This window comes from Grammomys surdaster, unplaced genomic scaffold (genome assembly GCF_004785775.1).
Source record: "Grammomys surdaster isolate TR1022 unplaced genomic scaffold, NIH_TR_1.0 125979, whole genome shotgun sequence".
Taxonomy (NCBI): Eukaryota; Metazoa; Chordata; class Mammalia; order Rodentia; family Muridae; genus Grammomys; species Grammomys surdaster.
This window is the reverse complement of record NW_021620795.1, coordinates 5154084-5180950: the sequence shown is the minus strand read 5'-3', so window position 1 is coordinate 5180950 and position 26867 is coordinate 5154084. Positions and strand designations below refer to the sequence as shown.

Here is a 26867-nt window from a genome sequence, read left to right as displayed (position 1 = left end):
TCTCTCTCTCTCTCTCTCTCTCTCTCTCTCTCTCTCTCTCTCTCTCTCTCTCTCTCGCATATACTTAGACATCTGCATCTTTTAAAGAACTAGACATTGGGCTTCAGAGCAAATTATTTAGACATCCTGAGTTCACAGCTGTACCAGTTCCAATTACAGGGTACGCTGCCGTAATCTCAACACTCACAAGATCACTTGTCTCAACCCCTCAGCTCTCTGAGCCTCTGCAAATTCCATGGAGCAGAAACGCTGGTACCTCAGAAGGGTCCTCCTAGTCCTCTTCAGCCCCACCTTTGCTGTTTTCCACTGTGAGAGCTCCAGCTTCAACCTTGCTCATGTCAAGTCCTACCCTGCTTCTAAAGTAGTTTCAGAATCATTCATACCCAATGCATATGCGTGCATGTACACACACACACACACACACACACACACACACACACACACACACGACCAAATACAGCAAACAATCCTATATAACCAAAGGCATTTCTGTATTCCTTCCCTTTGCCCCAATCCTGCCAGGACCGACGGTTGTGTGCTCGTGAGCTGCTTCCATTTACCTCTGGCCTCCTCCTTCAGAACTGTTCCAGTATTTATCTGCAGCACAATCAGATGAACTTGTTTGATCAACTTCCAATGTGCGGGCATTTTTGTCTCACTCTCTAGCTGATTTGTTTTATAAAATCTATAATGTAATAAACATTAAGTTCCAAAAGTCAAAACAGTACAAAGCGATTCACTTGGGAAAAACACTCTATCCTTTATTACTTCTCCCCTCATTCCTGCCCATTGTTTTCTTCTGTTTTTGAGTGCGTGTGCAAGAGAGGGCAGGAAAGAGGGTTGTGTGCCTCTGTGCACAGGCAGGTACCATGTGTGCATGCAGAGATGATGCCAGCTGCCCCTTCTAAAAATCTTGCCATTTTGGCTACTCTGGCTGGTCAGTGAGTCCCTAGGATCCATTTGTCCCTGCAACCCCAGCACTGTGGTTACAGGCCTGTAACCACACATGCCTGGCTTTCCTCCTTGAAGGCCTGTCATCCAAACTCAGGACCTCATTCAAGCACTTGACCCACCAAGCTCTCTCCTCAGACTTCCAACCTTGTGCTCTGCTCTTTCAGATGCACCAGATAGAAACATGTCTGTTTTCCTATTTCTCCTCTTTCATGGGCAAAGGGCAACGTATTATATGCACATTTTTGTACAAACACTGTTATATTTTCTCTTGTTCACACACCACAGTATTCTGGACCCAGACTAGTAGGCTCCTGGAATGTAACTGTTTTCAGACTTTCTGGTCACTTGCAAAGATCTTATCATTTCTACCAGTAACTTTATTCAAATAAACGTTTGCAATAGAGGCTATCATTTAACTTCTTGGTAATGAGCCTCCTTAGAAGATGGTGGAATTCTATTTAAATGGAGTAATCCATTTTGTTATACCCTGAGGTTTATCCCAGATGCAGTAGACTGGAGGTAAGACCGGGGACAGGAAGAGGAGGTAGTGGTGGGAAGCCTTGCTTTCCTATGAGTAGACATCATTCTGAGAAGTCGTTGTTACAGAAGGGTTTGGGGCATGCCTGCTTAAGTGTACTCTACCACAATGGGCAAGAAACCCAAGAGGCAGGTCTATAGTTCTAGTGTAAACTGGTAAATGTGACGTTAAAGAAAAATTTAATTTTTAAAAAATTCTTAGCTGCACAGGGTAGCATTTAGCTAACTTCTGTCATTTTTTAAAGAACTTGGATCATGTGCCAATCCAGAAGAACATTGTTAGTAGAAAGTAATCTACATTTACTGTGGTAAAACCAGAAACAAAACTTGACAAAGGTCTGTCCCAGGGTCCTTTTTGGTAAATAATGGAATTGAAGACCTATTTGATCTTCATATTTAAGAAAACATCATCTCTTACAGCTTCCTGTGGGTATGTTTCATGCAGGCCTTCTGGGTTTTGTTCAAGGATATGGCTCTGGATTGACTTGAACTCTTGGAGTTGCAATCGACTTTGAGAGTGTCCCAGGCTGAGCTGTACATTGCTTATGCTTTGGGAAGCTCTGCTGGTCTAGAAACCTCCTCCGTCCTCTGCATCTGGTTATGTTAGCAGCAGGGCGCAGCCCTCCAAGTCTCCTTTGCATTATTCCCAGGAGTGCTTTGGACTGGAGGTCAGGGCATATGTCCTGCTCACCTTACAACCCTACCCTACTCCATCTTGTGTGCTACACCTGGAACCTCCCACAACTTTGCAGAGGGCAAAACTAGAGATGGGATGCCCTACCAGGGCCAATGATAGTCCTAGGGTCTGAATGGTAAAGAGAACCAGGGGCAGTGAATAGGAGCCTTTCCTGAGAGCAGAGAGATTCACCTGGGCAAAGTGTACAGTTTTGCTGGATGCTTAGGTACCCATTCAGCCCCCAAAAGGCCTGGAGTTGAAGCAGGGGCATGAGGAGAGAGAGTAGGAAGTTGGCTTGATGAAAGCAGCTCATCTCCCTTTGCCAGAGTTAATGAGGACATGAAAGGGAGCTGTGCTGGCTTTGACTTGGCTAGCAGGTGGGTGGGAAACTACAGTACCTGAGTTCTGGGGTCTGTTTACAGAAGCCACCCTGCCTGTCCTAACAGCTTTAATTGTGTGCCCCAGACCCATAATGCACATAGCTTGGCTCCTGTTAACAGTTAACAGTTGGACATGCACATGGTCCCTTGGATATAAAAACTGGGCAGTCATGTATCTAACTCTCAGACTTGCCTGAGCAGGTGAGGGATTTTATGTATGTGTATAGATACAGGGTTATGGGGTTGCAGTCAAGGGAGACAGAGAAGACAACAAACAGTTGGGGACACTTGTGTATCTGCCAAAACCTTCCCAGGGCAGGTGTTTCTATAAATGGGCAGAGGGTTGCTCTACCTCCCCACCTTCTGCATAGCAGGCTAGGAGAAATCATGGCCAGAGAGAGGCAAAGATTAAGGCAAACATGAGTATTTCCCCAGTACTAGAGGTCCTGCTGCAGAAGGGAGACCTGGGCTGTAGGACAGGTTCATTGGATCCCTGCCCACTGCTCTGGGTGTTCTCTTTGACCTCAGCTTGGATCACTTAGTACCCTTCCTTGTGAAGTGGGTGGCCAGTTATCAAAGTGAGTGAAGAGAATAAACATCCCACTATGACAGCCCAGGATGCTTTAGGTCTGGGCTTTCTATCATGGTCCTGAGGAGAGTGTACCTTCTAATAAATCATGCATGTGTGTCAGTATGGTCTTTGCAACTCTAATGCCCACACTGCTGCTTTAGGGAGATACTGTCTTCTGTGCATGTGTGTGGCTCCTCAGCTGTGTTCCTGTCATTGTACTCAAAACTGTGTGCCCTACCATAAGACCACTGCACAGCAGGGCACACGGCTTGTGGCACAGGACCTCATGGATGTCCTAACGGGTCCTTTGTTATTTTTGCCCCTCTCAGAGAATTCTCAAAGGAAAGAGAGAAGGCTAAAGCACGTGGAGATTTCCAGAAGCTTCGAGAGAAGCAGCAGCTGGAAGAGGATCTCAAGGGCTATTTGGACTGGATCACCCAAGCAGAAGACATAGATCCTGAGAATGAAGAGGAGGGTGGCGAGGAAGGCAAACGAAACAGTAGGTGCCGCCCTTCCTTCTCTTGAGCAGACAGACCTGCTGTGTAATTGAGATGCTGCAGTGTGCCCCCATGCCCTGGGCCTCCTCCCCTGGGCTGAGTAAAATACACTTTCCCAGTTTCCCCCTCCTGTCTGCCTGTTCATATCACAGAGAGAATAGTGCACACTCTGGGTCTCCATCTGAGTTATGGGGTTTGGGGGGTCATATGTAAGATGGCTTTCTGACAGCTTTTTTTTTAGTTGAGGAGGGTCACCATTTGCATTGTGGACCTTGGGAACTCAGTAAGCCCATTTCTCTGTGGGTCTAGAGTAGAGGAAGATACATCTCAACTTAAGGCTATAGGGGAGGGCATGTGGTTTTCCTTCCCTTGGTGCGTAGTAATTCACTCACATACAGCTTTGAGGAGCAGGTCTCTTCCACCTCTGTGCTATGTGAAATGGCCCCCTCCAGTGTTCTCCACACCGAAGCTTAGTTCATCAGGCTGGGAAGAAACCCGCTGATTGTAGTAGGTAGTTGTTAAGAGGCTTGTGAGTGAGTCAGTGCTTGCTGCTTTGTAGCCCACCTGCCTGGGCTCCATACTGTGACACCAGGCACCCTTAAGTGCTTTCTGCAGGAGGCAAGACCCAATAATCAGTCAGCCACTGGAATTAATTGCTTGTGCTGATCACAGAATCTCTCTAACAACACGATTTTCCCACAGATGTGCTCTTAGTCTTCCTGGGAGCATTTGGGGCTTGGGTAAGGTTAGAAGTTGAAATCTAACAGTGCGTTTGACTATGATGCTTCAGATTTGTTTCTGTTCTGGAATAGTTGATAGCAAAGATGAATATGTTTCAAGAACAATGTCCCTCCAAAGGCCTGGGAAACCAAGGCTGGTCCTACCATGTAGAAGATATTGAGTAAGCTCTTGGTGAGCCCTTGGGAGTCATGGTTGCTTCCTCTTTAAACACACTTCATTAGTCAGGGTTCTCTAGAGCCACAGAACTTATGGGTAGCCTCTATACATTAAGGGAATTTGTTGATGACTTTCAGTCTGTAGATGGTCAACAACAGCCATTGAATGGAAGCCCAAGGATCCAATAGTTGCTCAGCCCCACAAGGCAAGCAGGTAAAGAAGAGAGAGTCTTCCTTCTCCCAGTGTCCTTATGTAGGTCTCCATCACAAGGTGTGGGCCCAGATTAAAGATGTGTGCCACCACACCTGGATCTGGGACTTGCTTTGTCCCAGCTGACCTTGAACTCAGAGATCTCCTTGCTTTAGTCTCTTGGGATTCATAGGCACTATGCCTCAAGATCTCCATGCCAAGATCCAGGTCAGAAACTTATATCTCCCAGCCTCAAGATCAGGATCACAGGTGAGCCTTCCAATTCTGGATTGTATAGTTCATTCCAGATATAGTGAAGCTGACAACCAGTAATAGCCACTACACACACTCACAAATAAATACAGCCATTGCCTGAAGCTACAGAAAGGACACATGGGGCCACTTGGCATGGTCTGGAAGGTTGGTGTCTATGGAAGACAGCTCAGTGTGAGGAGAAAGCTCCATCCTAGGACTACCATGAATGCGCAAAGGCTGTTCCGGGACTCTGTTGGGTTGAGCACAGTGCATTTGAAGAGCAGAGTGAGCCACAGTCTGCAGGTCAGAAGAGGGAGGCATGTGCCTCTTTTGGAAGCAGAGCACAGAGAAGCCCAAGCTAAAGAGACCCAGGGTAGAGGGACTCAGCACAAGAGGCTATGGTGTCCCTTCTAGTCTGGGACTTGAGCTGCCTTGGGGACAGTATTTTGAGCTGTTGTGGGTCTTTGCGACTGCCTGTAAGGTTGGTGTGCTGAGAGGGACTCTGCAGGTTGTAGCCCTCTTGCCAGTCTGTCACTGCTCACTTCATGAGGGAGGGGCCAAGGCCTCTGTGTGTGAGGATGAGGTGACTGTTCCCAGGGCAAAGCAACACAGTGGGGGACTTTCTGGAGCATGATGGGGTATCTGTGTCTCGCACACAAGATGAGGGTTGACAAGTGGGTGAAGGTATGACGTCTGCATTTGCTGATGTGGGTGCTGTGATCAGACAGAAGGGCATAGGCACAGCTACCCTAGGGAACAAGCCCACCCAAACCCCTAAGGCCTGCATAGGACTTGTATAGCTTAACTATGGCTGATGACACTCTTTAGGCCCAGCTGCTGATGCCTGTCTTAGATTGCTCTCTATTTGATGTGATAAAACACCAAGAAAGCAACTTGGGAGGAAAAGGGTTTATTTCAGCTGACTGCTTACAATGTAGTCCATCCAAGAGGTAAGTCAGGGCAAAGAAGTGTAAGATAGGAACCTAGAGGCAGTGAGTGAAGCCGAGGACGTGGGGAACAATGGTTGCTTGCCCCTCCTGATTTGCTCAGTTTGTTTTCTTATAGACCCCAGGACCACCTGTCCAGGGATGGTGGCACCATCCATTGTGGGCAGGACTCTTCCATATCAATCATCAGTTAAAACAGTGCCCCCAAAGACTTGCCCATCGGTCAGAGTGATTCCTCAGCCGAGTTTCTCTCTTCCCAGGTGACTCCAGCTTGTGTCAAGTTGACAATAACTAGCCAGTTTAGAGCATATCTAGCCTTTTGTTCATTTGTAGTGTCAACCTGTGGAAGCCCTGTTTCACCCTCATAAGCTTAACACACAGTGTGCCATGTATAATCTAGAGAAAGGAAGGGCTCCTGTTCTCAGCCATGCACCTTCTTTTCTGGTTTACTGTGTCACACAGATGGCCTCTTGCATGCCATTGGCTTGCCATGGCCTTGTTGATCCATGACTAGATATATACAGTAACCAGCCTCCCAGGTCACCACTGTTTATCCAGGTAGAGATTTTTATTTTAATTTTTTAATGACCTGTGCTATGAAGCATGGTTTTTCCTGGACTTGATGTCTTCTGATGGTCCTAAAGGGATCATTGTTTTATGTGAGGATGGCATCTCCTGTGTCCTGTCACTTTCTGTAAAAAACGTGGCTATGAGATGACCAACCTATGAAGCTGTTGCTGTATTGACAGACCAATGGGCTACTCTTAGAGCCCAGGAGGTCACAGTGACGCTGGAGTGCAAGAGTGGGCATGAAGGAAGGCTTTGTGGAACTCCACTTCTGGTTTCTTGGGGTTGTTATCAGGGAGCCAGTGTGAAGTCAGGCATGCAGGGAAGTGCTCATATTATCTGCTCTCTGGTCTACAAATCATGGCTGAGTCTCCAACCCTGATTGATTGTACCTTACAATCTACCCAAGGATCTGATAACTTTCACTCCCTGGCCCAGAGGCCCTAGTTGTTTAAGCAGATGGCAGGGGACCTCACTTTGTGTGCTCTTGGGAGCTCTAGTTAGAAACCTCTGAGTCTTGACCTGTGTCAGTGGCTGAATCTCCCACTGGTCTAAGAATTGTCTGGAGAGCCCTATTCTAGGTATCTGGTGCTGATGACAGGGAAGTCTCCTGTGAGCATCCTTGGACTATTTAAGATATCCACAGTGTAAATTTGCTATTAGAAAGCTGCTACACCACAATTAATTGAATAGACCAAATTATCTCAGAAGTTAGCTCCTGAGCATTTGGGGAATTTTCAAGGATAATTTATTTAACTTTTTTGCTGAGCTTCATTTCTTTAAGAAACCCTAACAAGTCTGTGGTATGTGTGTGTGTGTGTGTATGTGTGTGTGTATGTGTGATTTTTTTGGACATGTACAGCTGCTTCTTCATGAACAATGGTATTATTCTAGGGCTATTAAAGTTTGGAAGCCTAAAATTCTATTTTAATATCTTCTCATTGTCATGATTAGATTTTTTTTTTAAATTAAAAATAATGAAACCATTTTAAAAGGGAGCTCATTCTAAAATTTTGACCAAATGAATCGGGGCAGCCTTACTGTGGGGACTCTTGGGAAGCAGTATTTCTTCTAAGTAGTGATAACTGATACCCAAAGAAAGGAGATGGTACCTACTACCCCTGCTGCTCACAGGAGTGCCTGACTGCCTCACGCTCCCTCATTGGTCCCAGAGTGGTGGCCACTTCTCCACCTCTCCTTGCTTCTTCTACCATGGAGCTCAGTGTGGAAGGTCACCTGGATGCCTGCCTGCCTGGTGCTACCTGCATTTGTTTGTCTGTTTGTTTTCCTGCATTGGTTTGTTTCAGGGGTCAGCAGAGAGTCAAGGGTGGCATAGTTGTTTGCAAATAAAAGTCATGGCGGTTTGCTGACCTTGTTTTGAAAGACTGTATTTGACGACCATAGCTCAGTTGGTAGAGTGCTTGCCTGACATGCACAAAGCCTTGGATTTAGTCCCTAGCACCTTATAAACTGGTCATGGTATGCCATAATCTCAGCACTGGAGAGGTGGAGACAGGGTGATACAAAGTTCAAGGTTACCTTTGGAGACCAGCCCCAGGATGTGTAAAATTCTATCTCAAATTTAAACAAAACAAAAGCAAAAAAGAAAAAAATCACATTTCATTTTTTTAATTTATAAAACAGGTTCTTATCACAAAGTATCCCAAAGAAGTTTAGAAATGAAAATATTACTAAAAGCCATAGAAGAAACAGCAGCAGTAGACGGCTCATGATAAATATGTATCCAGGTCATCTGCCCTCTCTGGAGGAGCAGCTGGCAGTGCTGTGACGGAGGAGACCGATGGGAGGGCCAACCCTGGGGTCAGAGGTCTGATCCAGTGCCCACTGTCTTGGGAACAGTCATCTGCCTGGCCTGCTCTCCCCTGGGATGATTAAATCAGCACATGGAGTGTGGCATTCATCACAAGTTTAAGCATCCTGGTATTTATTTACTCAAAGGTCACAGGGCGGTGATTAGCATTTATCAGGCATTTCGTATGTATCAGATGCTGTTCCTGGGTCTATGGGCACATGAGTTCTTATTCCTCACACTGCTGCATGAGACAGGAGCTTGAAGGATAGTCTCCCGAGGCTGCACAGTCATGAAGCACGCTGCTCTGGGGTTTGAATGCACGAGTGTTGGTCCTCTGGGTAGCAGTGTGAACCTCAGAGAGTGGGGCCTAAAAATGAGGTGGAGTAAAGTTTCATGCAATAGCCAGCTTTATTCAGAGCACCAGGCAGTTTATATTCTAGGGGTTAAGAAGAGTCACTTGAGTAAAGTGTACAATCAGAAGGACAAGACACACAAGGCAAAACCGTGTTTTTCCATGGAGGAGATAAACAAATAACAAGTTGTAATGAATAATCTGAAGTGAGCACATTCCTATTTGGTACACCTGGGAAGGGCCCGAAAGCTATTCCAAGAACTACCCACACCATGGAGGCACAGAGGTTACCAGACTCTTGTCTTAGTTACTTAGAGTTTTCTCACAAGGTCTCAGAAATCTCCCACAACCTTCTTCATGGACTGTGTTCCAACTCATGAGTATTTGAACATTTGTGCCATGTTCTTCTAGGATAGGTTGGGGAGGGGCAACTTGCCAAGTGGCAAAAGCATGCCCTTTGTAGAAATGTGGTAGTCCCACCAAGGTCCATGTTCCCGTGCCTTTGCCTGCTCCAGCATGGCCCCTGTACTGCCTCCGTACTCCCATTTCTGAGCGTGTACATGTAGACTCTACTTTAGAGGTTAGCTAGCTAGCTTGGCATAGTTTATAAACACAACACTGCTAGATGTCCAAGAGTCCGTGACTGTTTCCCTTGTGACCCGATGACCATTAGGAGGGCTTTAGTAGTGGGGATGCTAACAGTTATGGGTGGTCAAGTGTGGCTGGAGCCAAGCACACAGCTCATCTTACCTTGGTTCCCATTTACTTCTTCCTCCAGCTAACCACACCCCAGGAAGTATATTCAGGCCCAGCCCTTGCTAACCTCTCACAAGTAAGCAACACTGGGTAACCAATCCAGGTTCCTACAGCCAGTGTGAGGTACAGTTGGTGTGAGAGCAGGGTTGTTAGAGTCCAGAGCCTACTTTCTTCACTGCCAACTGCCCTGCCCCAGAGAGCAGTCCTGGTTGGCATCACACTCCGAATCCACACCCAGAGCCTCTGACTCCCTGAAGGGCACTTTCCTTAAGCACTTTCTTAGAGGCAAGGGCAAACAGGAATCCAATGTCTCCAAGTCGCTAGTAGACTGCTCATTTAGAACAGGTTCTCTAGGACAGGTTAACAAATGCCCCAATCCCTTTAGATTTTGAGCTATAGACTCCTGGCTGGGAAGAGAGGGTGGCAAATATGGATTGGAGACATATCTCAGGCCTCCTCTGTTCTGCACTGGGACCAGCTGTTACAGCCCCGCCTGCCTGCTTGCCTGCTAGGCTGTCGTTTTTTGTATTGCTCTTGCTGCCCTCTGCTGTCTGGTAATGCAATTGCCTGTGTTCAACCTGAAGGGGTCACCGTGGCTGATTTGCTAAGAGAGGATAAGAAGAAAAGGAAGTTTTGCTGCTTTCGACAACGCAGGGCTAAAGATCATGGTAACTTGCTGGGGTGTTCTTGTTCTGTGGAGGCTCCTTGCCTGATGTTCTGGTTTCCTCTCCTTGCTCACAGGCACTGTGTGAGCTGCATGCACTGTGTGGTACGTTTAGAAAATGCCTGTTTTAAACGCTTTGTTTCTCTGATGCTTGGTCTTTTTACCTTTCCCTCAAACATGTGACATCACCAAGATGGCACCTTTTTGTTTGTGCTGTACCTATGGAGAAGCATCTGAACCAACTGAGGTAGCTCATTTGATTCAGTGTGAACATTCTTAGCCTGAGAAACACGCTTTGAAATGCTTTTCCTTAAATGATGCTTTTAAGTTTAAACTGTTTAGAAATTCCAATAATGTTATTTGACTGATTTTTTTTCCAGGCAACATGTTTCAAATTGCTTCTTGGGCATCACTGGCTCATTTATCCAAGGCCATGCTAAAGCTAGTAGTCTCAGCTTCAAGAGTAAGGGAGGTAAAACAAAACAGAACAGAACAAAAGCCATCTGGGGGGACACAGTTCTCTTCAATGAGAATAGCCTTATCTGGGAAATATAAAGTTAAATATAAAATTTTATCCTAAATAATGTTGATCACACCCCTTACCCAGTCCCCAACCTCTTGACAAAGCATTCAGAATCATTAACATATAGATGTTTATGACAAGAACTGGTTCCTTGCCCAGCTAGCTGTCTGTAAGTCACTGCTATAGTTGGGTAGTAGCACAAGCTTTGCTTGGATACACTGGCATGGCCAGCTTAGTGCTGACACCAAGATGAACCCCAGTCAGAAAGAGGAAAAACCTTTGAGAAAACATGGGCTGCAGAGGCAGATAGCCAGCTGCTCGCCAGCTGCTTCAACAGAAAAGGGACACACTGCATGGCTTTGTTGCAGTGTAAGAATGCTGATCTCAGAGGTTAAGTGGGGTTGTCTGTGTTAGAATCCTAGCTTCCTCAGAAGGCCTGAAGAGGAAAGGCATCAGGGGATTGTCAGATGGGAAAACATTTGGCTCACAGGACCCCAGAAACATGAAAAGGAAGACTTCTATAAAGCTTGGACACCAAGATAGGCCAAGGATGGAACTGACCTGCTTGGTTTTAGTATTTACAGTAAGCTGATGAGCAGGAGAATAGTGCCTTGGGGGCCTCTGTCATGAGAGGGGAACCTCTCCTTGGGGCCACTCTAATCAGTAGCAGCTTGGCCTCTGTGGTATTTTAAAGATGCTTGTGATGGACCCAGAGAGGAAGCCACCTTATCTCTTTAAGGAAACTGGCTTCCCAGAGTGAGGAATGACCTTCTATTGATGAGAATAAAGACCGACTCTGCAGGAGACTGTGGGGCGGGAACCTTGTGAGGATGTTGTGCCACCTTTTCCATTGTAACAAAGAAAGTAGTTTTCTGGGCACAATTCTTGGTTCAGATCTGGAGACCTTGGTCTGACCTTGACCCACATTTCCCAAGATGAGTATGGCTGCCTCACAGAAATGCCTCACCCTATGTCAGCAACTCGCATTAGCACAAGTGTGTCCCGGTGCCTTTGGGGGCCACCTGGGACTTGGGGGGTTAGCCGGGTTGTCACAGCATGGTCCTGCTCACGCTTGCCATGAAAATGATAAGAGAACAGAAGAGCTTGAGGTCAGACCCCCTGTCCCTTGGTAAGGGAACACAGTTCTGCCACTGATAAGTTATCTTGCCCCCTTTCCTTGAGAAGCTTTAGCAGCTCAGAGGAAGTGCCTTGCTCCGAGTGTGGGAGAAAGCTTGTGCTGAGAGGAAGAGATAAAAGGGTCTGGAAAGGGGGCTCCCTGATAAGCTGAATGCATATACTGCCCTTGCAGGGGTCTGGAGTTCGTACCTAGCACCCACACAGTATAGGTCACAGGCACCTAGAGGTCCAGCTCCAGGGCATCCTATGCCTTCTTCTGGCCACCTGCATACATGTGGCTTACGATTACACTTGACATACATACAAAATTTTTTCACAAAGTAAAATAATTTTAAAAGCAAGCCGCTCAGAGCCCCAGAACATCTATGCAAGCAGCTGCTGTCATGACAGCTTTCAGAAGGACTGCAGAAAAGCTCTGTGTGGCATATGAAAAGCCTTCTTTGGGGGCTGCTGTGGAGGCTCAGGGGTCTCCTGGGGCTGACTTAGGCTCTTGAGGAGCCACTCATATGTTGTATTTTATTTCCTGGACATTAGGCCTGGAGAGGACTTGGATTCAGGTTCTTCCAGGCAGGCCGCAGAATGCCTGACTTTAGGTCCTGGTCTCCTTGAAGGGTTGGGAAAACGTCAGGAGACTTCAATCCTTAAGGGCTGGTATTGAAATGAGACAACTGTGGGTATTTCTGTTCTTGCTGATATCAGGTCAAAGGTAAATGGATCCTGGAGGAAATACTGTCCTGCTGCTCAGGTAACACAGACACAACAAACACATGTCCCTCTAGTTATGGGATGTTGAGCCCCAGGCTTTCCCGACTGCTCTTCTGGAGTCTTTGACCTCACTGAAAGAAGTGATCTGGTGAATATCATTCCAAGGTGCTGCCTGGTTGAACCCACACATAGACTCATTTATTTGTGTGTGTGTGTGTATTTATGTGTGTGTGTGTTTGTACGCACACATATGTGCAAACATATACATTTGTGTATGCCTGCCTCTGAATTTGTACAGCTGATAGATATGGTTGAGAAACATGTTTATAGAGTGACAGTTGATAAGGAATTATCTGTGCATTGGGTAAAGATGCTAGGTTTTGTGCTAGCTTGAGAAATGTTCATCCTTTGTTCATTTTGTGAAGTACAGTTCACAGTGGCAGCCAAGCCTCATATTCCATGTTAAAGAAAAACCAGTGACCTGCTTCCTTAGGGAGTGGCTCCAGGTAGAGCCTGACCTAGGCTATCTATGCCCCCAAGGATGTGCTAGGCAGCTTTCCTAGCATCTCCCCACCCACAGCTGCACCCAGGTTCCTCCCAGCTCCTCCCCACCCCCCAGCTTCTAGTGCTCACCTGGAGGTCCAGTACTTGAAGTAGAAACAGACTTGCAGCTTCTCCCTATACAGATGGCCCTAGTGTGTTCCCTTAGTGGGTGACTGGCATCTGCAAACAACATGAGGTTCTGAGAGGTCTGCCTGCATCCTAGCAAAGCCCAGGTACTGACTCCTGCTGGAGAGAGAAGGGCAGTCACTCCATAGGATGCCATGGAGGCCTTAGGAGAAAGGCACCTATTACCAAGGGCTTGCCCGAGGGCTTATTACATGAATTTTTGTAATTCTTCTTCTTTTGACTTTTATAGAGTCAAAATAGTCACCAGTACAGCTTGCTACTGTCTCCAAGAACTGTGCTGGTCTCCTGGGTGTGGTCTGTAGACATGGGAATACTCAGTAGCATTTAAGCTTGTACCAGCCCTGTAGTGTACCAGTCCACTTGAGCATCTATACTGAAACTGCAGGTTTGGCATGCCCCACAGGGATGTGTGCCCAGTGGAATGGGAGTGAGCTTTCAGCACTGGAGCTCTATATCCCTGTGGCAAGTCATCTGCTTGGTCATCTGTGCAGTCACATCCTTTGCTGTGTACTTCCAGGAGCCTCTTCCAACCATTATGGGTTCTTCTGTCCTGGTTGTTTTTAAATGTAGATGAGAACCTTTGAGGATTAAGTGAAGGAAGAAGGCTCTGCTCAGTTGGTAATGTGAAAGTAAACGTGTGACGTGTAGTTGTGTAGGATAAAATGCTTAATGTGGAAGCCAGGCCTACAGCCCCACCCTAGCTGCCCTACAGCCCCACCCCAGTCAGCCCTACAGCCTCACCCTCTGCAGGGAGTGGGTGGAGCTGAGCACAGGGCTGCCCAGCTCTGCAGAGCTCAGGTCCCTTGCTCAGACTGAGGAACCTGGTCTTGACCAAGGCTCAAGCATACATTGTCTCATCCTCTCCCTTCCATAGCCCTGGTGACATCATTCTGGAATAGATACCACACTCCAGGGACTCTGTAAATGACTGTGCCTGAAGGGTTACTGTCCCTAAACAAGCTAAGTTAGACAGTAACTCCTCTTAAGTAAAAAAATACGCAGAGTGGTAGCCAGGCTAACTCAGAAGTAATATTTGGCTGTTCACACTAGATACTTCTGGACAGTAATGAGTGGGGCCTGGGCAAAATGACCCCAAATTGGGATGCTTTGCTTTCAGAGATCCTCTGGAGAGTTTTTCTGATACAATTGGCAGAGTCTGAGCTTTGACACGTGACCTGGAGCTAGGACTGACACCCAGTGTGCCTCATCCTGTTCAGTCCTGCCTATAGCCCTGAGGCAGATTCTCTTAACCATACAGATGAAGACATGGAGACTGGAGAAGTCAGGCCACAGGTGGACCTAGGGCTGATAAGCACACGCTACTCTCAGGCACTGTCCTACCACCCCTGAGAATGGTGGGAGAGCCTGAGGCAGGGGGCCCTCCTCACCCTCTGTGCAGCCTGGCCTTGGTGCTATACAATTCCTAGTGTCGGCTGCCATTCACGGTGTGGGGGGTTGTCGCCTGCCTTTCTGTCTGCACAGTCTTGGGGAGCAGCTAGTAAGAGTTGCTCACTAATAATTGGCATAGAGCCAGAAACGTAGAGTGCTGTGTCCCCTCCTTCACAGGCTGGCTGTCACCTACCTGCCTCCATCAGATTACCTGGGAAATGAAGCTACAGGGGTGAAGAGCAGTGTCACACACTGATGGCGGCATGAGCCAAACCTCCAGAGAGTAAAAGCCACAAGATTTTGTCTGTTCAGAAGTTTACTTCTGAAAACTAGTAATCTTTCAGTATGATAAATATGAGAATTGTGGGGTACTTAATACAGACAGAAATGGCCCCGAATGTGAGGTTCACACCGACATTTTATCATTAGGAAATTGGAAGTTCAGAGAGAGGCAGATGTTCTCATGAAGTGAGTACAGCAGATCAGGGCCTGGGGCTTCCCCTGAATGGACAGCTTGTGTTAAGCTTTCTCAACCTCAGAAACCACCAACTATCCCAGGTCACAAAGAGAGGGACTCCTGGAGGGATCTGAAAAGAGCTTCCAGTGTGCTTTTCTTCACCTGTCACTACAAGGGCAATTTGCAACAAGCTGCTGCATTGACTTTTACAGTCTAGTCTTACAGATAGGGGCATGGGACAGACAGGAGAAAGGGGCTGTGTGTGTGCACATGTGTGCATGTGTGCATGTGTGCTTTCATGTGTGTCTGCATGTGTGCGTGCATGGCTCTTAACGGAGTGCTTTCTGAAGGATGTTCCTGTGTCAGATGATGAGACTTCCTGATTTCTTTCCCTGTTTCTCCCTCCCTCCTCAAGTGAATGGAGGTTTGTAGTTGGTTGCTTTGAATCAAGGAAAAGGAACAGGAGAGTCCCAGGAGTGTAATCAGTCTGTATTCATTTGCCCTTTGCTTCTGAAACCTGGGCTGGATGTGCCTGGATGTAGCTGCTGAGCCTCCCACAGAGACAAGCTCAGCTTTCTGAGTGTTCATAAAGCAAAGGGCCCAGGGACTTCCCTTTGTGTCCTTGGGAAACAGGACTCTCTGACCTCTGGGTCTATGAGTCAGGTCCCACCTTTATCCTTGCAGTGAGCTTTATCTCTCTCCTCAGCAGGGACGGAAGCCAAGCAGCCAGTAGAGAGAATAATCCCCCACCCCGCCCCAGTCTGCTGGGTCTCACTGTGTCCACCACAGTTCTGTAGGCACTGCTAACAAGTTTGCAGATGAAGCTCAAGGTGCCCTTGCTCAGAGGAACTGCCTGTCCACAGGAGCAAGGCTTTCATGTGGGTAGTGTAAGGTTCTGAACACTGGGATTCTGCCTCAGGAAAACGATGTACATGTGTTTAGGTGGCTTTCCCCAGTTTCAGTTTGGGCTACCTCCTCTCTCAGCTCCACCCTGTCTCCCAGCATAGACATTTCTTCCAAGAGCACCTTGCACAGACCCCTGAGGAAGCTCCATTCAGGGCCACCTGCCCCTCACCTTCCAGATGCTACATGTCAGGCATTGGCTCTGGGGGATTCCTGGGCCCCAAAGTACTAGAAGGACAGTTTTACATTTGTGCTACTTCTTCTAAGAATCCTGACATGGACATGGGGCTCAGAGACTTCAGACCTTGGACTGAAGTCACCCCTGCCCTGCTCAGAGATTGGCAAGAGCTCTCACCTGCTCTTAGCTCCAAGGGCTTGCTTCCTGCTTCCTTAATGTTCCACTGCTGGCTTATTTGAGAAGTACCTTTCCTATGTTGGCCTTACTAGCTCGATGGAACTTAAATATCCAGTCAACTGCCACAGACTAAGTGGAGCTCCTAAAACATTTGTGCACCTGTCTTCATGCACTGCCTTCCCCAACTATAATAGCTTGTCTTTAGTGTGCTGTAAAAAGTCTCTGTGAGCTGTGAACTAATCCTTGATATACAGGAAGGGGCCATGGAAATATTTCCATACTGGGGTATCGGCATACCTTCTCTGTAGTGCTGTAATAGGGAGAACAAACCTGTGCCAAGCCTCTTTGCTTGGGAAGCATTTGGGCCACCAAAATTATCTGTTGCAGGTGATACTGGCTTTCTCTGCAGCTCCTGGAAGTGAAGGCTCAGCCTGGTGCTCCTGATAGCCCTCCTTCTGGATTCCTGAGAGTCTGCCCCCGGCCTGCTGCCTGACATGTCATGCCACAGCATGCTGTCTAAAGCCTTTTCTTTTCCCCACAGCTAGCATGCCCACCAGTGAGACCGAATCTGTGAACACAGAGAACGTAAGTGGTGAAGGCGAGACCCAGGGATGCTGTGGAAGTCTCTGGTGAGTGTGGAGGCTGCTCATCCTCCTTACCCCACTTTAGACATGCTAACGCTGAGAGGGCTCCCCCAGAGGGCAGCGGAGTGCTAGGGTTCTGGTAGGAGATCAGCTGTACTCTAACAGGCTGCCTTCAGCCCTTCGGTACCCCTCCTCCTATACCAGGCCTGTCGGGGCATCCCAGCATCTCACATGCCTCTGCCTGTGAAGTTGTCCTGCTAAGGCAGGGCATGGAAAGTGTGCTATTTAACCCAGCCACCCACTCTGTTCATTAGGTGCTGGTGGAAAAGAAGAGGCGCGGCCAAGACTGGGCCCTCTGGGTGTCGGCGGTGGGGGTAAAGGCTGATTTCTCCTCCCACTTGGGTTTGGTATCTGTGCTTTGAAGGAAGAGCTGGAATGGCAGAGTTGCTGACTAGAATGTGCCACATACTTAAATCTTCCTTCACCCATGGGACCTTCCAACCTCATCCCAGGCAGCTGTACCCGGAGGCCCCACCCTCCTCTGCTCATGGCCCCTTGTTTTGGAGCTGTGTGTGCACTGCCCTTTCCTAACCATGTGGGGGCACCATCCCCTTGAGGCCTCCAGGCTTTTCTCTAGATGACTGGGCTGCAGTAGCAGGGGTTGGGGGCAGCAATGCAGAATGTGCTAAGAACTGCCTGCTTCGGGGAGCCCTGTGCTGACTTGACTTGTTTGCTTCCTGCCTGCATCGTTTACATCTTATTCCTGTAAAGGACAGGTGTCATCTTTAAGAGAACTCAGCCTCATTTGGGGCAGAGGTCCATAAAAATGACACACTATTGTAAGGTACTGTGTGAGATGGCTCATGGAATGACTTTGCCCCTGTTCTCTTGCCCTGCCTTCTCCATGACTCGAAGTGGGCTGGGAATGGATTTGCTGTCCCCATTTTACAGATGAGAACACTGGGCTCTTTGCAAGGCATGCTGTGTCCCCATCTTCACCCATGCTGTGATCACAGAAGCTGGGATCCTATTCCGGCAGGAACAGCAGTTGCTGCTGTTGAGATTGGGGTTGCAGACCACAGAGGCCTGGCAAGCTGGCTTCCGCTGGAGGGAGGGGAAGAAGAATCCCACACCTGTTTATGGTCACTCTGGAAACCTGAGCCTTCTCTCCTGCCTGGGCCCTCAGGAGGGTGCCCTGCTAACCTCCTGGCATACACACTCAGCACCTTGACATCTGCTCTGGCCTTAACCCAGCTGGCCAGCTGTAGCCATGGGGAACCAGAGTTCTGGCTTCTGTGCATGGCTTTAGCCATCTCTGCTTCAGTGATGGGCGCCTGTGCTGAGCCTTCCAAATGGGAGTCTTAACACTGTTTTCTTCTCTTTCAGCCAGGCCATTTCGAAATCCAAACTCAGGTCAGTTCTTTGAGTTTTCTATCTCTTGCTTGCTTGCTTCCTTTCTTTTCTTTCTTTTTTTTTCTGAGAGCTTGTATTAGGCTTTTTATGTTATGTTTTGAATCTTGACTTTTACATAGAATTGGTCTAGACATGAGTTTAAACACGGATTCTGAAATTTCAGTCAGTCTTTAAGTATTACAACCCTGCCTCGAGGAAGCAGGACAGGAGCGTCAGCTTTTAAACCAACACATGAGCATGCTCACCTCCTTATCAACCCTCCAGTCACTTCTCAGAAAGATTTTCCACAAATGAAAGTTCAAGGGGGCTAGAGAAATGGCTTAGCGGTTCACTGGCTGCTCTTCCAGAGGTCCTGAGTTCAGTTCTCAGCAACCACATGGTGGCTCACAACCATCTTTAATGGGATCCGGTGCCCTCTTCTGGTGTGTCTGAGGACAGCAACAGTGTACTCATACATACATACATACATACATACATACATACATACATACATCTTAAAAAGGAGGAGAAAGAGGAAGATGAGGAGGTTCAAGAGGCTAAGGCACAGAGTAGTATTTCAGTTTCCAATCCTTGATGCAGGTTGCACATTCACTTTGTAAGTTTCATCTTACCATATGCGTTTTATATACTTTCTTATGTGTTCTTTTCAGTTAAAGACATTTCCCTGCTGTATGTAAAGAGCAGTCATAAAACTAAAAATAAAACCTAACCCTGTAGAAAAACTCTAGAAGATAACAGAAGAAGCATTGTGACCATGAGTTAGACAACGACTTCTTAAAATTTGTTGCCCAATACATGATCCATATTGGAAAAAAAATGATAGATTGATCCCCATAAGAATTAACACATCTAACTTTATTTTATTATAAAATCAAGGGAATACACCATAGACCTGATAAAAATATTTGCAAACCACATTCGATAAAAGACTGGTATCTAATAGGAAGAGAATAAGATGTAGAGACAGTATTAATGACAAGCAACCCTATAAAAGGAAGGAAGGCTCCAGCATGCAGATCACAAGAAGAAAGCTGCATGATATGTAAGCACGTGAAACGAGCGTGGTTTATTAGGAAATGCAAGTTAAAAGCGATACCACTGCACACTGACATAAGTAGATCGCATTCAGATATCTGGTGATGCCAAGTTCCGAGGAGGACGTTGCTGGATGTTTTGTGTGCAGTGCTGGCAGGCATGTTATATGACACAATTATTTTGAAAAGCACTTAATAGTTGCTCTCAAATCTACAGAAATGATATGACCTAGCAATTCCAATTATAAGGTATTTATGTAAGGGAAAGAAACATACATAAAAATTATATGTGTTTATAGTAGGTTTATTCATAATTATTTTAAAATTAGAAATAACCCAAATGTCCATCAAATGGTAAAATGAGCAGATCAGTTGATTTATCCATGTGGTGCAATACTTCTCAGGACAGAGAGAAGGAAGAACTACTGAGAGGACCACTGTCATGGCTTAGTGGAAAAGGTGCTTGCTGTGTAATCCAGGTGACCTGAGTTCTAGCCCCAGAACACACAGAAGGGTGGAGGAGAAGCAACTCAAAGCTGTCCCTTGACCACCACATACATGGCACAGCATGTGCACCCTCTACACAACACACATTATATGCACATGTACATTCACAACATTATGTTTTTTTTTAATTACTGATAATGTAGCAATACTGATGAATCTCAGAAACATTTTGGGGTAAGGAAAATAAAGCCTTAACATGATACATATCATGATTCTGGTTTCGTGGCACTCTCGTAAACAGAGCGATGAGCATAGAAGACAGACCAGCAGTACTGAGCTGGGGATGGGGCTCTGAATGAACTCATTAGACTGATGGAAGTGTTCTATAGTCTGACCGAGTGTAGACCTAAAAAACGAATAAACCTGCTGCAAGTAATCTTATCTCAACCTGAGTCTGAGTAAAATTTAGTGAGTTGTTTTGTGGGTCTGTCTTACAAAAGACTATAGCAATGCTTCCTAATTTGGCATCTGCCTCTCATCCCCTGCCTGAGCTTTTGACATTCTTCCTGAAATCTGCCCCCACTCTGTAGCCATACTGGACTGTCCTGTCCTCATAGGTGTCTTGCCTTGGTGTCTTCACCTCAGGGTCTTTGGCTTGCCGTTTCCTTCATGGAGACTTCTAGTTGCCCCAGGAAATCTCTTAGTCTTTGATGTCCAGCCCTTCTCTTAAGGCTCAGACTAGACTTGGTATGAATTTGCAGTTGTCATTTACCCACTACCCTCCATTGCCTATCAAGGCCACCAACCCTGGAACTGTGCCATATGCGTCTCCAGTTACCAGCACCAGACACCTACACAGCCAGTGTTCAGGAATGCAGACTTCCGTACCACCCACACATAATTGAGCCCAGGAGAGTCAGGCTAGCGGTGCTACATTTCCAGGGCATAGACACTGAGGTCTTCTACATGCTGAAGTCACTTGTACCTTATCACTACTGTACAAGATAGACCCACCAAGCATAGCATTTTGGGACCACCTTCCTTATGTGTGGGGGATCAAGTGTCCCAGGAAACTGAGCTGTGAGCTGTTAAGAGTTCTCAGTAGAATTGTCTGTGCCATTTGTTTCATTAAAAACTGCAGAGCAGAATAAAAACAAGACACAGCTTGCTGGGTTCAGGTCTACTCGAAGCCTCCACATTGCCCATCCTTTGCTGGATTCCTGGATTCCATGTGTTTCACATAGCAACACAGTGGAGCCAGCCAGGGCTACTATGTAGCCAGCTGTGGCTAATCTAGGCAGCCTAGATTTTCCTAAATCATATCTCTAGAGGAAGTGCCCTCCTTCCTGACACTGAGGCAGCATGGCCAGGAGAAAAGGGACTTTGCAACCTGGCTAGTTCATCCCTAGGTTCTAGGGTACTTAACAGCAGTCTGTGGTCCCTAACTGTCCGCTTGTGGTAGGGAGATGGGGAGTGTTTTCCAAAAGGAGACAGGCAGAGGGAGAAAATGTCTTCCTCTAATTACAAACAGAGAGGGAAGTGGGCAGGGACATGTCACGTGACTGTTTGGTTCTGCTCATTTTATTTTTATGAAAACACGATTCAATATTGGATGTTCTCCTAAAGGTATATTTTGAGCATTGCTAGTTAGGAAGGGCACCTGGTGACTCAGCACGAAGACACATGTCCCACTCAGCTCTGACACCTACGAGGCTCCAGAGGAACGGCAGAGATCTGAGAAAGGATTAAAGGCTTCCCTAAAAAGGGAGCTGTGGTCATGGATTGCTCCTCTGCCTAAAGACTTCTATGTAACGATTAAGCTGCTACACAAGACACATGCACTAAGCTGAGTGGTCCTGCCCCATTGTCCTTAACAGATCACATGCTACACGGTGCCCACAAGAGCTTCATGCGTAACGGTGCAGCCTTGAATCTGCTCATAAGTCTATGGATGTCTGGGTTCTCTAACCCACTTGCAGGCTGCATATGTCAGACCCTGCAGTTATTTATAGCCAGCGGAGGGGAAGTGAGAGCACGATTCCTTCACGATTATACTTTTTAAAGCTCTATGTTCAGACCGACAGTTTATATCATGGGGCCTCTTCTTCACTTCTGTGCTGGTGGATCCTGTCTTTGCTGCCTAAGCTATGTAGTCGGAACGTTTATTACTCAGTAAACTTGGCTGGCCTCTGAGATGCCATATTCACTCATGGTCTAGGGAGCAATGTTTGCTTGTTTTTCAGCCGTCGATGGCGTCGCTGGAACCGGTTCAATCGCAGGAGATGCAGGGCTGCTGTGAAATCTGTGACGTTTTACTGGCTGGTGATCGTCCTGGTGTTTCTCAACACTTTAACTATTTCCTCTGAGCACTACAATCAGCCAGACTGGCTGACACAGATCCAAGGTATGGCCAGAAGATGTCCTTCTTTTGATCTGAATTGAGATGCTTGCAGCTAACTGCTGGTCAGTCAGTATCCGATTGTGGTGGGATAGGGTAGTAGGACCATTCTGACTCAGGCAAGCCCTGGAACATGTGTACAGCCTACACCATGCAGTATCTACTAACTTATACCCCAACCTTGAAATAGCCCAGGACCCAGGAATTTTGGAGTTAATAGGCACGTCTCCCTGCCACATTAGAAGAATACCCTCACTTTAGTATTTTTGGTTAGTGACTTTGATTCTGCTCCTTTGAATGACTAGAACAGGAGTACATGGAGGTCATCTCCAAAAGAGCCTGTGCTAGACCAGACGGTTTAGAACTCTTGAGCTGTCCTTCCCTACATTTGATTCTGCTACTCTCAGCCTGAGGGGCACCATTTTTTGTTACTTAAAACAAACAAACAACAACAGCAATAAAAAACAAGACTTTGGAACTTTGGAGATGGGTAGGTAAGCTAAGTGCCTGCTATGTAAGCATGAAGGGCTGACTTCAGATCCACAGAACGCCTTTGTAAAATGCTAGGCCTGGCAATGTGTATCTGGAACCCCAACTCCGAGGGGGAGAGAGGCTCACTGGGAATAGCTTGGGTTCAGTGAGAGACCCTGCCTTGGGGTCATGCAGCAGAGAGGGATAGGGCAGAACATGCAGCATCTGATTTGTCCCCAGCACATGGTCATTCCTACACGCACATGTGCATAAGCCACACATATACACTCCCCTATACACGTAGAGAAAATAAACAAAAACTAAAGCCTGACCGTAGGGTGCTGTAAGAGGTCACTCCTCAAGGTCAGTTTCGATTGTTTATCTACTTATTTATTTTGTCTTCGTGTACGAGGACGGATGTGTGGAGATGGGGGTGTTAAAAAAGTGTAGAATGATCCCAGTGCAGAATCTTCAAAGAGTTTAGTGGCGAGAGGTCCAGAGATTCACGTAATAAATGTCTCCACCGTTTTATAGTCAGCGGAATTGAGTCCCAGAAAAAAACAGATATCTTCTACAGACTCCTATCTGGTGCATGCCCAACAACAGTAAGGATGATCCCTATTGCCAGTGTAGCAGGGAGACGGGACGAGGGGGTCTGTATCTGCCGTGGGCACTGATGAAGGGAGGTGGAGACTCAGAGCACGCCTGCCCCTTGTCTTTCCAGATATCGCGAACAAAGTCCTCTTGGCCTTGTTCACCTGTGAGATGCTGGTGAAGATGTACAGCCTGGGCCTCCAGGCTTATTTTGTTTCCCTCTTCAACCGCTTTGATTGCTTTGTGGTATGTGGGGGGATCACGGAAACCATCCTGGTGGAACTGGAGCTCATGTCTCCCCTGGGGGTCTCAGTGTTCCGGTGTGTGCGCCTCCTGAGGATCTTCAAAGTGACCAGGTAAAGACATAGGCGAGCTGGCATTTGCTCGGCTCTCCCCTCCCTCGCAGGACTCTGGCCTTACCCCCTCCCTCCTCTTGACTCTCAGGCACTGGACTTCCCTGAGCAACTTAGTGGCGTCCTTGCTAAACTCCATGAAGTCCATCGCCTCTCTGCTGTTGCTTCTCTTCCTCTTCATCATCATCTTCTCCTTGCTGGGGATGCAGCTGTTCGGTGGGAAGTTTAACTTTGATGAGACTCAAACCAAGCGAAGCACCTTTGACAACTTTCCGCAGGCCCTCCTGACTGTGTTCCAGGTGAGCCCTCCCACCTTCCCACACCCTGGAAGCCCCGGCTGTGAGCAGGAGCCAGAGAGCCAGAGTCCTTGCTTGCTTGGGTCTGCCCAGAGCTTAGCAAGGCACAAAGATTCTATCTTATCAGTCATTTCAGCCCCATGGTCCTCTGGACAGTTTTTGTCATGTAACTTATTCATTTTACAGCGACTTCCAGCCACCTGTGTGTATGACGAGAAAACAAACCAAAACACACTTTGTTTGATTTTGTGAGAGCTCTGGGAAATAGAGCTCTAACATCTTATTCACTAGTTTGTTTGTTGGCTCTCTTAAATCACGAGGCATGTTTGCAATCCTAGTTACAATAGACTCGAGCCAAGAAGTGAATTTTGAAAGAGCAGCTAGGCTGTCTTGGTGTGTAGTCAGAGGAGTCTGGGTGGTAGGGGCTGTACCTGCCTCTGCCCTTTTCCTGGAGTGAAGGTCCAGGCTCTGAAGCTGATTGTACAGTGGGGCCTCTGACAGTGTCTCATAGGGGTCTTGCCCCTGGAAGAGTGGTACATGAGAGACAGTGCTACCCATAGGGTGGAGTACAATGAGCCCTCCTCCCATGCTTTCAGCCCCTGCCTTGGAAGAACCTGACAGAATAGTTTACAGTGGTATTCACCTAACCCCTCCCACCTCCCAGTTTTCACATGTGATCAGCAAACATCTAGTCCTGCTGCAGAGGCAGGGAACATCATGGGAAGGGCAAGACATAGTAGGTTATCACAGTAGTTTTTTCTGTCCTTGCTGCTGTGACTTTGATAAAGCACTAATCCTTTTTTGAAGGGACCGAGTGTAGAGAGAATGATCTCAAAGGTATGTCACACTGTCATTTGAGATGCATAGAATTACTACTATAGGCCAGGACTACTTAAACATTTTGCTGCTTGCAACCATTTTTTTTAACCTGAGAAGATTTTTATAATGTTATGTATATTGGTGTATGCATGTATTTGAGTATATATACAAATCAAACATTTACTGGTAATGAATCATAAAGATGGAAAAAAACCTTACTGCCTAAACACACATGCACACATACACACACATACACATACACTTTCTCTCAATCTCTCTGTCTCTCTTACACACCTACACACAAATTAAAAATAAAAAAAATAAACCTTAAAAATTTAAAGAGCACACCTGTACTAATGCATACAATAAGTAAAGAGTTCAGTCTTGGGGTGGGGAGAGTTGGCAAGCATCTGCCACACATGAGGACTCAGGTTCAGGTCCCCAGTATCCACATAAGGAGCTGGGTGTGGCAGTTCACTTTTGTGATCCCAGCGTTGGGGAGGCTAACAGAGCAGAAACAACCTGACCAGTTCAGTGAGCTCCAGCCAGGTTCAGTCAGAGACTCCATAGCAAAGCACACAGTGAAGAGTGACCAGGGAAGACACCCAACACTGATGTCTCACCTACACTGGGGTATATACCATGTTACAGGTACATAACCTATGCACATGCACAGGCACATGTGCATGTGCACACACACACAGTTGAAGCTTGGCTGAATAATAAAAGATGCAAAGCTCATTCATAATTTTTCAAGTTATCAATATTTTGAATTTACAATCCTCACTCCTAGAATGCCGCTTTCCATAAATGCATACAAAACAGCAGAAGTATGCTTAAGGCCTTCAGAAATTATTGGAAATTCTGCTCCAATCTCAAACTGTAATTTATTTTACAAGTTTGAGTACAGTCCAGTCTGAACATGGGGTAATCTGATCACTACCTGCTGAGGAACTATGCATGATGGGTAAATGATGCAAGCCTTTGTTCTGTGTAATTAAGTCCATGTGTTTCATAAGCACAGAAAACTTAGACTGTGCAGTAAAAACACTGGTGTTCATAACATACAGTAGTCAGCAGCCCAAGCCCAGGGAGTTCAGGCAGAGCCTGCTGCCGTTGTATGGTGTGAGAGCATGCACAGTGCTAAGTGGGTACACTTAGAGTTCCTATCTAAGGCTGCAGGGACATTGTGCAATCAGCATGGGCCAGTGCTGCCAGGAACATCTCAGGCTCATTAAACGTTTGATTCGAATTCATTTTTGCTTGCTGTATGTTCTGAGATCTCCAACTTTTGCCGGGATTTTTATAACCCCATGATCAGTTAAGCAACTCTGGCGAAGTCATACCCCAGGGTTTGAAACCCATGATAAACTATGGTCTTATTTTAAAATCATGGTTTCTGGTTAGTTATTGGTTTTCCTTATTTCTTTGAGGAAACTCTTGTGCAGTTTTTCTCGTAATGTATTCATATGACACAAACTTTAAATGTTATAAAAAGATACAAACTGGCAATCCTCCCACCCAGCCACTAATCACTTCCTCTGGGTGGTAAAGACAACCGCCAGTTTCCTGAGCAATGTTAGATAGGTGTTTGCTCACAGGTGAGAGTCATCTTACCTGCTCACCTATGGTGAGTCGGCACAGAGAGTGGCCGACTCCACTTGCTGCCATCTTGCTTTAGTTTGTTTTCATCTGTAAGAGATGGGCTACCCTACTTGGTCCACAAAAGTTTACACCATCCTTCTAAACACATCATAGACTGTAGGTGTGTTTTGGGGGGCTGCTACCTTATTGGGTTCTTATCTATACCACCCTTCCAACCCCTTTCTGTGGTGTAGGTCGCTGTTGTTTCTGTGACCAGTCCCCCACTGATGAGTGTTGAGCTATTGCCTACTCTCACTCATATAAAGAGTGAGAACCGAATACACAAGCTACACTAGGCACATGTCGGAGACTAGATGTGTTGGACATGCCCTCTGTGTGGAACTGCTGGGAAAAGGGGCTGGCACTGACTTGTGACCTCTGACAATGTTCTACTTATAGTGAGACACACTCACTCTCAGGCAGCAGCGTGGAGGCCACCATACATCTTCCCTTTGTTGAGCTGGGTGTTTGTATTTCCTGATTGCTTCTAGCCTGACAGGTAAAATGGCTTCTCTTTGTAGTTTTATCAGGAATAAAATCAAGAGCCACTTTTCTAATTATCTGCCCAGTTGCTGTTTGATTTTTGTCTGGATAGAGATG

At 46.7% G+C, this 26867-nt stretch overlaps 1 protein-coding gene across 3 annotated transcripts in view; it reads left to right on the top strand.

Moving 5' to 3' along the window:
- Cacna1d (calcium voltage-gated channel subunit alpha1 D) overlaps window positions 1-26867 on the top strand; it is a 303098-nt gene that overhangs the window by 197774 nt on the left and 78457 nt on the right. For 2 of the 3 annotated variants that reach the window (XM_028754108.1, XM_028754110.1), the window contains exons 9-14: window positions 3448-3617; window positions 16756-16843; window positions 18185-18211; window positions 21936-22096; window positions 23286-23511; window positions 23600-23807. In XM_028754108.1, coding sequence (XP_028609941.1) covers window positions 3448-3617; window positions 16756-16843; window positions 18185-18211; window positions 21936-22096; window positions 23286-23511; window positions 23600-23807 — 880 coding nt within the window. Of the gene's footprint in view, window positions 1-3447; window positions 3618-16755; window positions 16844-17112; window positions 17173-18184; window positions 18212-21935; window positions 22097-23285; window positions 23512-23599; window positions 23808-26867 lie in introns of all 3 variants that reach the window. The other variant, XM_028754107.1, reaches the window with a different exon arrangement.